The 17779-nt window shown below is 38.5% G+C and overlaps 1 protein-coding gene across 2 annotated transcripts in view; it reads left to right on the plus strand.

Annotated features, from left to right (window-relative positions):
- The first annotated feature begins 4890 nt into the window (after positions 1-4890).
- The window catches only part of pbx3a (pre-B-cell leukemia homeobox 3a), a 58651-nt gene continuing 45762 nt past the window's right edge, over positions 4891-17779 (plus strand). For both annotated transcript variants that reach the window (XM_072673708.1, XM_072673715.1), the window contains exons 1-2: positions 4891-5714; positions 7802-7875. In XM_072673708.1, the coding sequence (XP_072529809.1) occupies positions 5521-5714; positions 7802-7875 (268 nt within the window). In that variant the 5' untranslated portion in view covers positions 4891-5520. The remainder of the gene's footprint in view (positions 5715-7801; positions 7876-17779) is intronic.

The following is a 17779-nucleotide window of genomic DNA, read 5'->3' on the forward strand; positions in this document are numbered from 1 at the left end:
TGGGGAACAGCAGGCTGCTCCCAAAAGCCCACCCTACTGTACTTTACTGTACTTCACTACGCATCACTGTAGTTTACTGTACTGTACTGTATTGCGTTGCTAACGGTGGTGGACAGGGGCTAAAGTGGGAATTATTAAAGGTGGGCGAGCCCTATTGTTTTCCTCTGGTGTCAACAGAGGGGGGGTGTCGTTCAGGGACCTCTCAGGACTCATATCGGTCTTACAGGCCAACCTGACTGTTAAGATATGTAGACCTAAATATGTTCCAGAGCAAAAAATAAGAATATATATAATATAAATATATAATATATATATATATATATATATATATATATATATATATATATATATATATATATATGTATGTATATATTTATTTATGTAAATATATTTATTAAAAATAACCTTTATAACATATTAACAGCCAGTTGGATGATATTTGTGTTACAACATCAAGTAAAGGTGCATGTATTTGTCAACGTACAGCGAAATGGGTCCTTCGCATTTAACCCATCTGTGGTAGTGAACACACACTCACACACTAGTGAACTAGGGGCAGTGAGTACACACACCCAGAGCGGTGGGCAGCCAACTCCAGCACCCAAGGAGCAGAGAGGGTAAAGGGCCTTGCTCAAGGCCCAACAGTGGCAGCTTGCCAAGCTCGGGAATTGAACCCACAACCCTGTTATAGATAACCCGGCGCTCTAACCGCTGAGCCACCACTGCCCACCACTGCCCAAGTAGTGATTCTCTCTGGTCCACTATATGAAGAACAGCGAGCTATTTACTGATGCCATATATATATATATATATATATATATACACACACACAATCATGTGAAGAAGATAGGACATCCTTTGTTTGAACATATACAGGTAATAAAACTTAAATAACTTAAATAAAAGTTAAATACCAATTATTCTAAGGCATATTTGTAAAAATATTTGTAGAAACAATACATTAAAATGCATAGAAATTCAAGAGAAAGAAGAAATATCACCTGGTCTTAAAGATAAACTTACAAGTATTTTTTATAGCTTGTCTATTGGAAATGGTAATTGAGTAAAAGTAAAAGGATTCATTGATGTCTGAAACATTCAGACATATTTGATCTTTATTTTAATAATACTGAGAGATGGAGGTAATAAAAATAAATAAATGAAAATGAAATAATGACTTATTTAAAAGTTGATTCCCAATTATTTTAAAAGAAAAAGGTCAATTGTAATTCATATAAATGCATTATATAATAAATGTATATATTATATATATATATATATTTTCACAGCCAGGTTAACCATTTTTCACAGGTAAAAAAGGGGAAAGACTGTGTTGTACTGAAAGCTTTAAGTCACGTCTCATAAACTTGGTAATCATGTAAATCTTCAGTTTTTTTTATTTATTTTCTTTGTTGGCTGTTTGAATGGGAACATTGGTATTTTCCAGTTTTCAACATTACTTGAGTCCAGTGCAACAATAACACCATTAGAGGGTGACAGTTGTGACCTACTAGTAAAGAGATTATGTAATTTGTCATGTATTGTTATGATAAAAGGTCATATTATAATATCATTGCACATGTACATTACTTTAAATCATACAATGCTTCCTATAATGATTTAATTTAATTACATTTTTGACAGTTTTATTATTACTTGTTTCTGAGTAATGGTATTAAAATCAAACTAAAACATTATAGAAATAAACTGTTGCTAACAATAATGCCACCCATCTGACATCAAGACGCCCTCCTGTCCTTGTCAACGGATCCTTACTAATAAAAAGTTCAAAAGTCGCTGAAAATCCAGGTTAGTCGGATCTTACAATGAAGCTTTCATTTCCAACACCAAAGTTTGAGTGGAAACTTTAAATACAGGTGGAATTAAAACATTGATAGTAGTAATATAACTATAATGATATAGTGAATCCAAAGTAAGTTTTTATTTTGCTTACCAAAGTGGGCCCTGGTTACACCATAAAGTGGTCTAAGCTGTACAGCAGCTGTGTGGACAGCAGGTGGTGCTGTTGCTGTAAGCCAAAACATTCCCTTGCATAATCAGATGGATTACAAAAGAAACTGTGATATTTTAGGATGGGTCAGGTTATTCGTAAAAGACTAACAGGTCTATGTAAATATATAAAATAAATAATTTCAGTGCTGGGGGGTCTCATACCAAGCACACGTCTGGCCCCAGATAGTTTATTCTATTGACAGTGCTTCTCCACGGGGACTAGACAAGCTCTGTATTTGCACATCAGTGCCAGCTTCATTAGATAGAGTGTCCATAAACATTTGGACATATTGTTTTGTTTAGTAGCCTTATTTCCAGGAGGCTTCCTCTGCTGTTGGTCAGTTTTATTTCATGCTGTTGTTGGATTTAGGAGCTGGAATGGGTAGAACCTACAGCCACGAACAATACTTTTGAAAGACATCAAATATCTTAATGATTCCACTTCATAATAATAAAAGAACACATTAATTTTACTTATTCAACAATTGAATGAATTATTCATTAAATATACTACTCCCACAGATTTCAGACATTTCGTCTGATCAGGAATGCTGGGCTTCTATACAGCTTTCTGATTTGATGTACAGGTTTTGAAGGCCTTCTTGCCCTAAGCTGCCCAAGGCTACTTTATGTGATCATATAGTTTTCAATGTAGCAGTAGTCACCAGACCTCCTCCAGAGGAGCTACCCTCACCACGTTTTACGCCCAATCCAAACATAACACACTCATTCAATTCATCTGGCACTTCTCAAGGCAGTTATTGGAATGAAACAGGTGGGCTGGATTTCCATGCGGTTTGATCTATAGGAACCAACAGAAGTGGTTGGTTTGGTACAACAGATAACACCACTACCACTACCACTATTAACTTTCTGTTATACCTGGTTTGGTCATTTTTATCATTAATGTTTAAATAGTTCTGACCAGAGGAGGACGGGTCGGGTCCCCCTTGTGAGTCTTGGTTCTTCCCAAGGTTTCTTCCTCCAGCTCTGAGGGAGTTTTTCCTTGCCACTGTCGCCGTTGGCTTGCTCACGGGGGGTCTTTGATCCTTCATGTTATTTTTTCTTTCTTCTCTGTCTCTGTCCTTTATTAAGTAGTAATTATGTAAAGCTGCTTTGTGACGACAACAGTTGTAAAAAGCGCTATACAAATAAATCTGACTTGACTTGACTTGACTACCTGCCAGTGAGCTACCACACCATATGGGAGACTGGGGGTTCGAATCCCGGTCTGAGTGACTGTGCTGCGCTACACCAAATAAGAGTCCTTGGGCAAGACTCCTAACACTACATTGGCCCAGAAGCACAAGTTGGAAGATATTATATATCTTTTCTGGCGTGGTGTCTGAAGGATTACGCAATGCTAAATGAGCCGTTTTGTAAACAGTGTGGTTGGATTTTTAAACTAATTGGATTTTGTTTCGGTGCTTTAATAGAAACAATATATTAAAATGTATAGAAATCCCAGAGAAATAAGAATATCTCCTGGTCTTTAAGATGAACTGAGACTTTGAATTAAAATGCAAGGGTTACAGTCATCAGTAAAGAGTAATTATTTCTGCTGGAAATGGTAATTGAGTAAAAGTACAAGTATTTAGTTTCAGGAATACTCAAGTAAAGTACCAGCCTTCCAAAAGTAATACTGAAATTGAGTAAAGAAGTGCAATTACTCAAGCATACCCCCCCATGCTCAGTACACATGTGCCCCCCCACGCTCTTTCAGGAACTCACAGCACATGTTACTGTAGCTATCATCCTTTGCTTCATGTGTTGTGTGATCTACTGGATCTACTGGACCTAGTGGACCTTGTAAAAAAATAATAGCCTGCTGAAGAGCTACTCAGATAAAAAAGGTGGGAATATCACTCCATGCCCAAGCTCTCAACGCCACATTGTGGTTTGACACAGTGGAAAGTTCATTTCTGCAGTTTTGATGCTGTTAATGCTGTAAACTACTGCTGTGTTCTTCTGCGCCAAATTCTGGAGAGTTCATTTACACTGTTTAAGACTGTAGATATTCCCAGCGGAAAGAACGATTCTAAATGAGAATCTTCTCTTAATCTGATTTCCTGCTCCAAGATACTTATCTCCTGTTTGAAATCAGTTGGAGACCTTTTTTTTTTTACTGTTCAGCTCATTTTCTCATTTTGATCAAAATTTCGTCTCACTGATGTGACTAACTAATCACACTCCAGTCTTAGACTAATACAATTTGCATTACAATGTGGGTCACATTTTAAAAAATGAACAATTTGCCTTCCTAAACTTTTAACCCTTTAGGATAACACACACTATACTGTGACCCTGCTCCTTCAACCTTTCTTCCAAAATCAAGGGTATGAAAAAAAGTGTCCTGCTTTTGTTGGAGTAATTGTCTCTACTGTCCAGGGAAGGCTTTGTACTAGATTGTGAAGAACTGCTGGGAGGATTGGATTGCATTCAACGACAAGAGCGTTAGTGAGGTCAGAATCTGGGTCAACCCCCAACTCCCCAACTCATCCCAAAAGTACTGGATGGAGCATCAACCATCAATCCAGAGAACACAGTTCCACTGCTCCGCTGTTCAGTGCTGGGGGGCCTCATACCAAGCACACGTCTGGCCCCAATATTGACAGTGCTTTTCTACAGGGACTAGACAAGCTCTGTATTTGCACATCAGTGCCAGCTTCATTAGATAGAGTGTCCATAAACATTTGAACATATTGTTTCGGATAGTAGCCGTAATTCCAGGAGGCTTCCTCTGCTGTTGGTCAGTTTTATTTCATGCTGGTGTTGGTTTTAGGAGCTGGAATGGGTAGAACCTACAGCCACGAGGGGGCGGAGCCCTTTTTCGTCTATCTACCAGCTCAGAGAGACAGACCGCGCAGATCGCGCAACAGTGATATCAGGGTCTTCACCACCGAGCCCACGCAGCTTTCTATCTGCAGATATTTACAGCAGTGGTCATTTACAGCCTGTGTCCAGCGGTCTTCCTGCCTATGGAACTGGAGAAGCGTCTGCTCTCCATAACCATTCCTTCTTCCACTTGAGCTGGAAAGATTTTAGGATGCTTTATGGCTCAGAGGTGGATCTAAGGATGGATTTCTTTGCTTAAGTTTTGTGGAGAGTTGCATCTGGACCTGTTTGAGAGGAACTGACCAAAGGATAAATTCCTCACCAGGTAATTGGAAGGAGCGGTGACCTGAACCAAACGAAGAAACGGAGAAAGTTTAGGGGGTCGTGTCAGGGGTCGACTAACAGTCAAGAGAACTACTGAAAGGTATCTGAATATAGCCTGGGTGGATGCTCTTTTCCACGCGCCCCGAACAAGTCGCTGGATAGACGAGAAGCAGCTTTGGAGAATCGTGCACGCACTGGACGTTTCTCTTTATCAGCTTCCCATCATAAATCCTTCTGGTCAGCGTCTGTTCGGACATCTATTTTGCATCAATGCTGCCCGGTTGACACGTCGACCGGCCGCGTTTCGGGGTGCACGTGAAGAGCGCATTGATTGTGCTGCGGCACAGCATGGACGAGCAAACCCACATCATGCAGTCGCTCGGCGGCGTGACCCTGAGCCGCGCGGTGCACGGGGGCATGGCTCTCGTGCCTTCGCACGAGCACGAGGGCGCGGAGGAAGATGCGAGAAAGCAGGACATCGGAGACATCCTCCACCAAATCATGGCCATCACGGACCAAAGCCTGGACGAAGCGCAAGCAAAGTTAGTTCTTTACGCTCCATCCTATTCTAGTGCTGGGCGATTCTACTGCCCCCTGTTCAGTATCTCAATGTCTTTCAAATATATCGCGGTATCACTGAATGTCGATATTTATAGGAGAGCTCCACCATTTATTTGACATTTTCTGCATAATTCAGTATGTAAACAAATCCATTCACACTCAGTACTGTTCAGGCTGGTGATGATAACCCTGCTGAAAAAAAAATAAATCAGCCCAGCCAACTTAGCTGGCTGACCAGCATGACCACCAGCATTAGAAAGCTGGCCCACCAGAACACACCAGCTTCATGACCAGCTTGGAGATTGACCAGCTAGTCCATCAAACTTTAAAAACAGAGAAGAGAAAGAGCTGAATTGGTCAGCATATATATATATATATATATATATATATATATATATATATATATATATATACTAGTTGAAAAATTCCTTACTCAAAATATATATATATATATATATATATATATATATATATATATATATATATATATATATATATATATATATTATAAGTAGCTTTGACTGTCAGGGACCAGCGTAGACCTTTTGAAACCAGCTACAAGCAAAAGCTGGATTTTTAGCTAGATAGACTCTTACCCAAAAAGAGCCAAAAGGATGTTTCATGGCAATTCCATTGTAACTCTAACAGAACCTCTTTTTTTTTTTTTTTTACCACCATCAGAACCTCTTTTTTGTACACCTCCTCCCTCTGGGTTTCCCATTACACTGCATCTTACACACTTATTGGCTGTAGCTCTTAGCCACACTCACACTTTTCACACTACTGGATTTGGATTTGCCAGCAGGTCCTGATATTTAACCTGCTGGATTCTGTATCTTTTGGGCGTTTGTGAAACATCAGCTCTCGGCAAGTTCACAGATATCATTTTTGAACTGTTCACAAATAGCAACTGAGCCAGCGCTCATCAAACGCCAATTTGCCTCTGATGTGAAGGCTTTGTTGGCCAATCGCTAAAAACAGTTGACTAATGTCAGGGATAAAATCGTGTGGTGTGAACTTAGCATTAAAAAAGAACCATCTACAGCAGCTTCCCAACCATATAGAAGAACCATCTACAGCAGCTTCCCAACCATATAGAAGAACCATCTACAGCAGCTTCCCAAACATATAGAAGAACCATTACAGAGAATCTTTTAAGTGGTATAAATTTTAATGGTTCTTTAAGGTGCCAGGGCTCTATACATAACCATGCATTTACTAAAGTACTCTTGAAGAACTCTTGTCTTAAAAGAGAAAAATGTACATTATACAGTTATCCAGAGCTTTGTGGGCATATGGTTATTCAAATGATTTGAATGAAAATGTTGACTTTAGTGTTTGTTAGCTACATTAGCCTCACAGCTCCAGTTTAAGAACTATAGAAGCAAAATATGAACACCTGAGGGGAACACTGTGCACATTTTTTGTACACAGTACACTGTTCACGCAATGCCTCTAAATATCACATGCAGTTTTTTATGTTATAAATATTGTCACTCATTACACTCAATATTGTCATCATACAAAAACCTTTGCAATAGTGAAATCAAGAGTCAAAACGATTGTGTAAAATCAGAGTGTAAAAAGATTTTATTATATGTTATTAGTCATTTTGCCGCATTTCTATTGTTTTTTTGACACAATGTAAAAATTGACTGCCAGATTTCAGTGATGTCAAAAAGTTAAAAAAAAAAGGCAAAAAGGGAGATACAGGATGTTTGCATGACAGTGATGATATGTTGACTTACTGGTGGCTTAAATAAACCTGTGTCCTATTCACTATATAGTGCACTGCTCAGGGGGTTTTGTAGTGGTGTCTGTAGTGTAATGCAGACTACAATAAGTAGTGTACAAACAATGTACACAAGCCTACATGAAATACCCTAAATTCACTGTGTTGTTTGGGTTACACGCAGCTTCTGTAAGGAATGCAATGCGATCTACTGTCACCTGGTCAGCATAGAAAGAAAACTTGTGCTGCCCACTGTACTGCCCACTGTACTGCTAAACCCCTGTCCGAATACTGACATTTTAGTCTAATCAATTTTACTGTTTTTTTTATCAAAAGGAAACATGGCCTCAACTGTCACAGAATGAAGCCAGCTCTGTTCAGTGTGCTCTGTGAGATCAAAGAGAAAACAGGTGAGTGTCATTTTGATTACAAAACTGATAAGAACTTCTCACCTGGTGATCACCTGTATCTTCTATATTTGAAAGGGCAGCAATTTACACTTGATTTTACACTTTTACACTTTTTAAATGTGAAGTTATTTATTTATGAAGCAAATATTGTTCCAGGATTATTCCACATATGTATATATATATATATATATATATATATATATATATATATATATATATACAGCTTTTTTTCTTAAATTAGCATCTCTACATGTATGGCAGCCATTATATTCCAGGCTCATCAAAGAAAGCTGAGTTATCTGAATTTGCAAACTATGAATGGCATAAAGTCACCCAACAGCAATGTGAAAGACTAGTGGAGAGCCTCCCAAGACATATAGAAATATTAGTACTGTGTTGTACTGTTGTGCATTATAATTATTATAATACTTTCTTTGCATTTCTGCAAATAAATGCTCTAAATAGAAATATTTTATTTGTAATTTAGGGAAAATGCTGTCCATGGTTTATGAAATACAATGCACATGTTAATTTCCCTAAAACACATTGCCTATAAACAGCAAAACCAGAGAAACTGATAATGTAGGGTGGTCATTCTAAGTGCAGTTCTTTCCTAGTGGCTACATTACTGTCCCTATTATGCATGTATGTTTTACTCTTTCCAGAAATACTTCACCATAAGTAAGTACTCTTAATGCCATGCTTATTCATAAACAAGAATTACATGTATATTTTTTTACTGACAGTAGATTGTCTGGTGACATGCTGATGTGGAAGTAATGATCTTTTCTATAATGTTTTCAAACATATTTGGTCGCACATGCAAGTCTTGATACATGTACGCCTGCTTAGTTAATTAACCAATATATTAAAAAGGCTTATTTTAAAGGCTAATGTTTGGACTGAACATTGACACTGCAGTTGAAACAAACTTGACTTTTTTAGGAGGATTTCAGGGTGCATTAATAATAGTTCAATAATAGTTTACATATAGCTGGGCAATAAGTGTTTTTGTCTGGAATAAAATAAAGGATAAAGGGCCATTATTTACAGTTATGATCTAGTACCTAGTTTACCTAGTATCTAAACTGGTATCCTTCATTACAGTAACTCAGGTGAGCTGCTGGTGGAACTGAACAAATACATACAGTGACTGGAATTCACAGAGAAGTCAACAACCAAACCTGTGTTTAGGCCTGATGAGCCCATATAGGCCTACAAAGAACCATTTGTTTAAGCAAGAGGGAATTGTCCTTGTATTCGAAGAACCATTTAACCAGGAAAAGAATTTGAATTCCTAAATGGTTTAATATAGAACCCTAAAAACCTATTGCCTTTACAAGAACCCTAAAAAACAGTGTGCGAGTGATTGACATCATTTCATTTAGGCAGTTCATTAGGTTTGCTAGATTTCTCTGCATGTTTGTGTTGTCCTGCTGTTGCCAGCACCGGGCTGGTTAGCTGCCCACAGCCTGCTGCCTGTGCACGCCATTAAAAAAGATTCCCACAAGGCAAGATATAATGGTGAGTCTTGCAGGACTCCCATCAATATATAACTCAGACATGCACATAAGAATATAATGGAGAATGGTGACGGCCTGTGCTGTCCTAATTACTGAACAATTTAAGTATTTAAAATCATCACATTAAAGCACATAAAATCACATTCCAAATCTATAGGGAAGTGTCAGATCAGATAAGAGATTTCATCTGGTCAACTTGTTCATCAAAGGGGGGTTCTGTAATAAAGGCAGTGTTTTATTACAGATTTATGACTAGTCAAAGAATCTAAAAATCATGTGGACAGCTGAAACTGGTTCTTTGCCTGGTATAATAGTTCTTCATATACAAGCACTAGAAAGCACTTCAGAAAGAATTTCACTATTCTTAGCAAATACCCTTTTTCAGTACAATGTAGAACTATTTTTGAGCAGGGTGCACTGTAAAAGTACTGTATTGGAAATAAAAGTACTGTATTGGAAACCAGGTTATTGGAGTAATAATGAGATGCATTTGCACTATATGTGTAGTGTAGAAATCCCTGAATGCATGGAGCTGGCTAGTGTGTGTTGTTCAGATATACACATTGTTTTACTACACTGTTGCATGTATAAGAAAGTATGGCAAAAAATGTATGCTAATGCTACTAAAATGAGTTGATTTGAATGGATAGGGCAATTGTCTTGGAGTGGTGCTGCCTATAGGATGTTGTGAATTTTATTTTAAATATTTGCTGTTTTTAATATATGGTATTAAATAACTTTTTATGGCCACCCAAGACTTTTGCCCAGCATCGTTCCTTTATATCAAATAGGAAATGGGTTTTAGGGTTTCACAGAATGAAGCAGCGATCCTTATCATGCTAGCAAACAATTCACTATCTCAGAGTTTGCTATCTCAAGTTGCTTCTGCACCTGAGTAAATCAGATATAGAAATGATGAATGAATTGAACTCACTATCAGTCGCCATACAGACATGCTACATTCTCCCTTATCTTTTCTGAGATGTCTTGTCTATATATCATAATCTGTAACATACAGTACATTCACATTATAGAGATGCAACTTACACGTCTGAGTTCAGTGGCAGCTTTTAAAGTACCTTTGCAGCTGGGTCGAGGTTGTAGCTGTTTCAGATTCGTGCCTTCCATCTCACTACAACAGGCTGCTGATAGCTCTTGATTGTGGCGGGTGGATCATTGCTCTTTCTCTGCCCAGGCATGTCCTCTTCTGCTTGCTTACTCTGTAGGTTGTGGAGAACTGTCAGAGATGTGTGGCATGGCTCAGTGGCTTAGAAAATGGACACAAGAATAGAGCATAATTGATTTAGATCTCTGATGAACGCACCCATGCTGACGCGCTAGTGTGCCGCTCTCACAGCAATGCGCAATAGTAGTATTTTCTGTGCTAACATAACTTATAGACATAGACTTTTATCAAGGCTAGTAATTTTCCCTCCAGGAGCCTTACAATGGCAGACTCCTTTTTATGGCACCCCTTCAGGAGATTTTGACTTGAGTAAGTCACATAATTAGAAAAACTCATCTGGCAAGAACACTGATCTCTTCAGAGTAACAGATCTAGACTGAAGGCCTCAATATGCCACAATAATACAGCTTTACAAGAAGGGTAGAGCAAAAGGTAGCCAAACTACACAGATCAGTAGATTAGTAGACACAGATTAGTTAAAATACTAAGTACATTTCTCCATTCTGCAATGGTTTCCCAAAAAGAGAAATATAGATTTGGCTGAGTGAGCAAATGTGCAACTGCTTTAATAGTATAGGCTCAATGATTTAACATTCTGTTATTTACTGTAATAACTTTACCCAGTTGCAAGCATCAAAATTAATTCCTTTATGTTGAGTCTATTTGTGGAACAGATGGACAATTTTCCAAATCCACTGGAGGACGTGTTGTTTTTCATTTTGATTTTGCACTGAATCACGTTTCTCGTTTATAAGCTCAGCCCCACAGAGTGTAGCAGGTGAAACTGAATAGCTTGTGGGAAACTATAAGGATCTCAAAGGTACATAACGCTTGCTTGGAGAAACCCATTACACTCTGTCATAGGAGAATTAGGCCCATATTGTTCATAAACAATGGTAATAATTACTTAACTGGTTACTCCCATGCTCATAAATAATTGTGCTGCTTTAATGATATGAACCTCTAGATACATTGTGTACATGAGTTTAGTAGCTTTTAGGGCTGGGTTGCCCATATGTCATTGGGAAATGAGTGCTGGGATTTAACATATGTACAAATCAAATTACACATTTGATCTAGGTCCTGTACTACAGTTACTACAGAATCATGAGAACTCAAAGAATCATTACAATGTTTAAATGGTTTCTTTACCTGATTGAATTGTTCTTTGGATTAGTTATATTCCCTCTGTCTCTCGCTATTGTTAAAATCAAGGTCAATGTAATGGTCCATATGTTAAAATGTGTTAAAAAGACAAAGGTTTTCATGTGATGTGCTAACATTTTACAGGCACATGACTGTATATAAACAAAAGCACCCTTGTACATTCAATAACATTTGCAGAATGTGTCTTAGTAGATGGACAGGAAAACTTGACATTGCTTAAGGTCTGTCTGCACAGCCTCTAGAACATTGGTACAATAAAATCTTTATAACCTGACTGTAAACCTTTTCCATGTTATTTAATATTTACTGCTCCTCTATGGCATGTGTGCATGCTTTAAGAGCTGGTTGTGACCACCTGTCATCCATAATTGACGTTTTGTGATATACACTAGATGGCTCAAGCACTCTCACGTCAATCCTGTATTGTGCTTTGCTTCTTTGAAAGGGGAAAGGGGATAGATGGTGGTGTCGTGGAAAACTATCCTATTAATAGAAAATCTCACTCTCCCTCCTCCATCTACCTCCCCACCCCCCACACACACCCCTTCCTCCACCTTTCCGCCACACTATAAGCATGAAGAGCTGTATATAATACTGAAAAGAGTACTGACTCCATTTTTGGATGTTAATTAGAACCACTTTCTAAAAGGTTCTATAGACACATTTACAGAATGTTTTACACCAATGCAAAGAACCCTATCTATCTATCTATCTATCTATCTATCTATCTATCGATCTATCGATCTATCAATCTATCTATCTGTCTGTCCGTCCGTCCGTCCGTCCTTCCGTCCGTCCGCCCGTCCGTCCGTTTTTATTAAATTGAATGCCTATCTCTTGGCACACTCGTCACACTACTGCCCTGTTTTTGTAAACCTCTTGATATTGCTTCTTTAAGATTGTTCTCACTAAAAGGCATTCATAGGTTTGCTGCGAACAATATCTCATTGTACTTGTACAGCGGCAATAAAGGTGCTGTATCGCTGATTGCCAATAACCCACGCAGCCATAACAGAAACATGTCGACAAGGCAGAGTTACCCTTGGGTCACCTGTGATCATTATAGACCATACAGGCTCTTTCAATAAATACCACCTGTTGTTCAATCACAATGCCACTGACTAATGTCCTCAATCTGATTTTGTCTACAAGCGAGAAGAAAGTCAAGATGATTGAAACAGAAGGCCCAGTGAGCCTGCTGTAAGTTCTGAGCCTGATGCTTGGCCTAGATGTCTGATCAGCTTCTTCTCTCATTTGTGATGACCTTTTAACAAAAAACATTTTATGCTCATGGTCAAATCAGTGAAGGGGCAGCAATCAAAGCTGGTGAATAAAAACTTGTCTGGCTGAATTGTCTGGATAGCTTGAGGTCTTCAAAGCTATCTGCAGCACCTGAAGCCACAAAGACCAGGAGATGACAGTTATGAGGATGTTGATTCTTCCAGCAGAGAAAAGTTGGGACCTATGAACTTGGAATGAAGGGCTTTCAAACCTGGATGAATCCTGATGATTCCTGATATCTAGTAGCTTAGCTTCAGAGATATAACATCTCCTAGGCAGATCTTGAGGATGATATGGTTTTCCAAGCTTTGCTGGCTCTTCTAGGCTGGATTACTCTTAAGATCCCAAGAGTAATCCAGCCCAAAAGAGCCAGCACAGCTTGGAAGGCCAAATCTTTCTCAAGATCTGCCCTAGACAAAAAAAAAAAATTATTCTAGCATACCCTTTAAATTTATAACTCTAGAACTTTGGAGACCCCGGTGCCCTTGGTGTCTCTAGACAGTTGTCAGCTTGATGGAGTTAACAATAAGGACCTCCAGCTCCATTACGTGTTCTCCAATCAATCCTCATTCACCCACCCTAAGGTGCCTCTGACAGATCCAAAAGATGACTGATCCATTGGCTACCTTCCGACATTTTGACAAGGTGGTCAAACTGCATGTTCATCTCCCGGCTGAAGAGATCAGTGTAGGAATAGATGAGTAATTTCTGCTTCCAAACTTCTGTCACCAAAGGCTAGTGAGGCCAGAGAGGAGAGAGATGATATAGGCCAGCTTGCCCTGGTTGAGTGGAAACTGGTTGTAACTGGAAGGCAAAAGGGCATAGAGTCAGAAAGTCTCAACCCCCTGGGTTGCTGAAATATTGCTCTGGGGGAGGCAGCTGGTGCTCTCTGTCGTGAGGGGTTGAAGGAGCTGGTGGGGTTTCAAAAGACTCTGGAGTGGTAGATGTCAGTAGGTGGTAGGTGTCAGTAGCCAGCTTTCCATCCAGCTGTCAAATTACATTTAATACATAACTGAAATTGCATAAGACGTGTGTGGATTCTTCCATCAGCTCTGTAAAAAGTATAGAAGAAACATGATACACTTGTAGAAAGGTAGATCCTACACAGGGTTCTTTAAGTGATGCTATAGAAGAACCACTTTCTAAAGAGTAATAGAGTTGCAATAGAGATGTGTGAGTGTGAAGAACTCTATTAGGAAGATAGGTAAGATAGGTTCTTTCTGGAGCCAGGAGTGTTTCTTCTAGTTAAGTCAATTGTATGGGTATATATTACAACATAAATATGTTCTTCAATGTTCTGCCAGGTTTGGTAGCTACTGGGATGTGGAATCTCCCTTAAAATGCTCCATAAATACACACATCCTATAATTTGCACTTACATTCTCTCATATTTAGCATCGTTTGTATTGTTCTAGTGGCATTAGGAATAGCAAGCCAATAAGTTTGCACAGTAATGTGCATTTTTTCCTCTGATGCAGATCTTGAAATTACCCACATATATAGTCATTTCATTGACTGTTGAAATGAGCACAGCATGATGGGACATTTGTTTTTGTGTGTATCTAAGACATTTTACATGTTTCTCTGCTGAAGGCCCAGCTGTTATTGCTGACATTGTGTTGCAAGAAATGACTTGTATTTTAATGAGGCACAACTGCGCATCATATAAAAACTGCGCTGTCTTCTCACAACTTAATGGGTAGACACTTCAAGAATACTTATACACTTCACATAATGAGGCATTGTGTACAGGGGCTTAAAATTATGAAGTATAATGCCCTCTGGAATTATTAGTGCTCTTGGTGATACTGAGCAAAATGCTTTGCCTTCTTTTTGCATTAAACATAACGCATCTCTCCCACTCTCTCTCTCTCTTTCTCCCTCTCTCTTTTGGCATGACTGTAATGAGCACAGTATTTGCATCCAAAAGTGACAACAATAGTAGTGAATAATATGTAATTACAAAAAGGTTATAGCACATTTTGAAATATGTATATATTGCAATGTAAAATAAATACAGGTATTTACACCAGATTTCACCATAAGTCAATCATCCAACATGTGAATAATCCAATCCAACAGACTGAGTAAAATGAACTATATTGGGCAGATATAAACTGCCTCTGGTAGATATGTCATGAAAAATGAGAAAAGCGTGAATTTTTCTTTTGCATAAAAGTAGCAAATTTAATTAAATTTGCCTGACATGTGTGACAGTGTGAGTATTACACATGCTCACATTGCGATGACAATGCTAAAACAATATATTGTGCAGTCCTACCTTGGAAAAGGTTCAGCTGACCAGTGGCTTTGGGTTGTTTTTCTCTTTTAAGTTGTTTTTCTCTTTTAAGGCAGGGAATAGCTAACACTCTGTAGGGCTGTGCCCAGGAGCGACATTTTACATTATATTCCCTATTGCCATGAATGGTTATTTTCAAGTTTTCTTAGAGAAAAAGAACCAAATACCTTGGAGTAAAGATTATTAGTATTTTCCTTTATGAACAGTATATGTGTTGTGTATATAAACTATCAATTTATGATAAGTTTAATAACAAACATATGAACATTGAACTTACTAATCTCAAGTTAGAAGCCATCCTATTAAAATATTTATTGTTTTTTTTTTTGTTAGTTTGTTTTTTTAAAGTACCAGTACCTTTGACTACCAGCTAGCTAACATTTACAGAGATTAGAGGACTTAACTATACACTTCAAATCAATACATCACATGTACTGATCAATACATCAATTGTACTGATAAAATATTTAGATTTCAGAATGTAGCTAAATCTGTAGTAAATCTGGTAGCATCAAATTTCCTCTAATCACTTACTTAATCTAGCTGTTAACATCAAGTAATATTTATTATTAATTGTTTGTAAAACTGGCCTATTACAAGTCTAAAAATACTGTACATATTATGTACAATTTTACATTATTTACATTTACATTATTAATAATATTCACCTCATTTACCTGAGCTCAAAAACCTAAGCTGCCCTGTCTGCTGATCTATGCTGCAGCTAAGCTGTGAGGTCAAGCTCATTCATTGAGCATGAGAATGCTTGAAAATCCAATAACCAATTCAATGGTGTGCTAAAATGAAAAATAAAAAAAGGTCAGTTGAAATTCTACAGCAGAATATTCCCCACAAAGACGGGTTTGTACTCAATAGTACTAATTGTGGGCTAGAACTAAACCGTGACTCGAAACTATCATAAAACACCAGGCAGAGTGTTCAGACACGCTTTGTTTAATAGCTTTCTGTGATTTCTCTGCTGCATTAAACTCATCAGACGTCTGGATCCTTTCACCACCACTGTGAACTATTCATACTGCTGAATGACTTTGTTTACATCGTAATGATGAAAATTCTGACAACCTACGTTTGTGTGTGCGTGAGAGAGAAAGAGTGAGAGAGAGAATGTGTACAAGAAAGAAAGCATTTGTGTGTACTCGGAATATTGTGCATGGAGAAGCTCATAAAACATTATCTTGAGTTATCAGAAGATTAGTCCCTGGTTCTCACACTTTATTTCTCGTTTACACACAGTCGTATCTCTCTGTTTTATATCTCTTTAATCACCTCCTGTCAAGGCAGCCCCGCAGAGTGCTGAGACAGTTCCAGAAAGAGACGTTTATTACGTGAGGAGTGGAAGTAGTGAAGTTTATGTGTTCAGTACCAGCAGCTGGTCTTTGCTTTTATAACACGCCATCATCTGCCATGACTGACAGCCAGTTCACATATAGGATGCAGGTGTCAGTGTTGTCAGCTGTAAAAGAATATGTGTGTGTTTTGAAGTCTTTTGGATTCATATGTGTTCTCTGGAGGTGAATCTCCATTGAGTATCTTAATTGTCCATCATCAGTCCCTGACCTTGCTAATGCTCTTGTGACTGAATGCAATCAAATCCTCACGGCAATGTTACAAATGTTCCATCTAGTGTAAAGTCTTCTTGGAGAAGTAGAGGCCCTTGCAGGATTTAGAGAAAAACCTCTTTCTCTCTCCCTCTCTTTCTGTCTTTCTCTATTTCTCTATCGTGTTCAAATTGTGTTCAATGGCAGTGGTCTAAAGCCTCAAGTACGGCACGGCTTGACCCGCCATCCTTTAACATTCACAGAAGACAAGCATCCAGGCTTTTTTCGGGCCTCGCACCGACGTGGTGGAACAAACTTCCCATGAGTATCTTCAAACACCAACTGAAGACCCACCTCTTCCAAGAGTACTTGGGCAAAGTGTAGTGTCGAGTAGTGTGGTCTTTTGTATTTAGTAATATCTAAGCTTGTAAAGCACTGGATAAAAGCGTCTGCTAAATGTCTTAAATGTAAATGTCATGATGAATGGGACAACATATTTTACTTTTATCAGTGGTCAAAGGATGCTGCCCACAGGACCACCACAAAGCAGGTGTTATTTGGGTGGTGGTTCATTTTCAGCACTGCAGTGACACTGACTGATATGGTGAAGGTGTGTTAGTGTGTGTTGTGCTGGTATGAGTAGATCAGACACAGCAGTGCTGCTGGAGTTTTTAAACATCTGTTGAACTGTGAATAGACCACCAACCAGATATATCCAGCCCACAATGTCCTGTGGGCAGCATCCTGTGACCACTGATGAAACTAAATATGTTGGCCCGTTCATCATGACATTTACATTTAAGACATTTAGCAGATGCTCTTATCTAGTGCTTCTCTGTTTATCCTTAGCTAGGATAACAGGGTGAAAGCAGCCTACCAAAGTGTACAG

Source organism: Salminus brasiliensis, chromosome 1 (genome assembly GCF_030463535.1).
Source record: "Salminus brasiliensis chromosome 1, fSalBra1.hap2, whole genome shotgun sequence".
Lineage (NCBI taxonomy): Eukaryota > Metazoa > Chordata > Actinopteri > Characiformes > Bryconidae > Salminus > Salminus brasiliensis.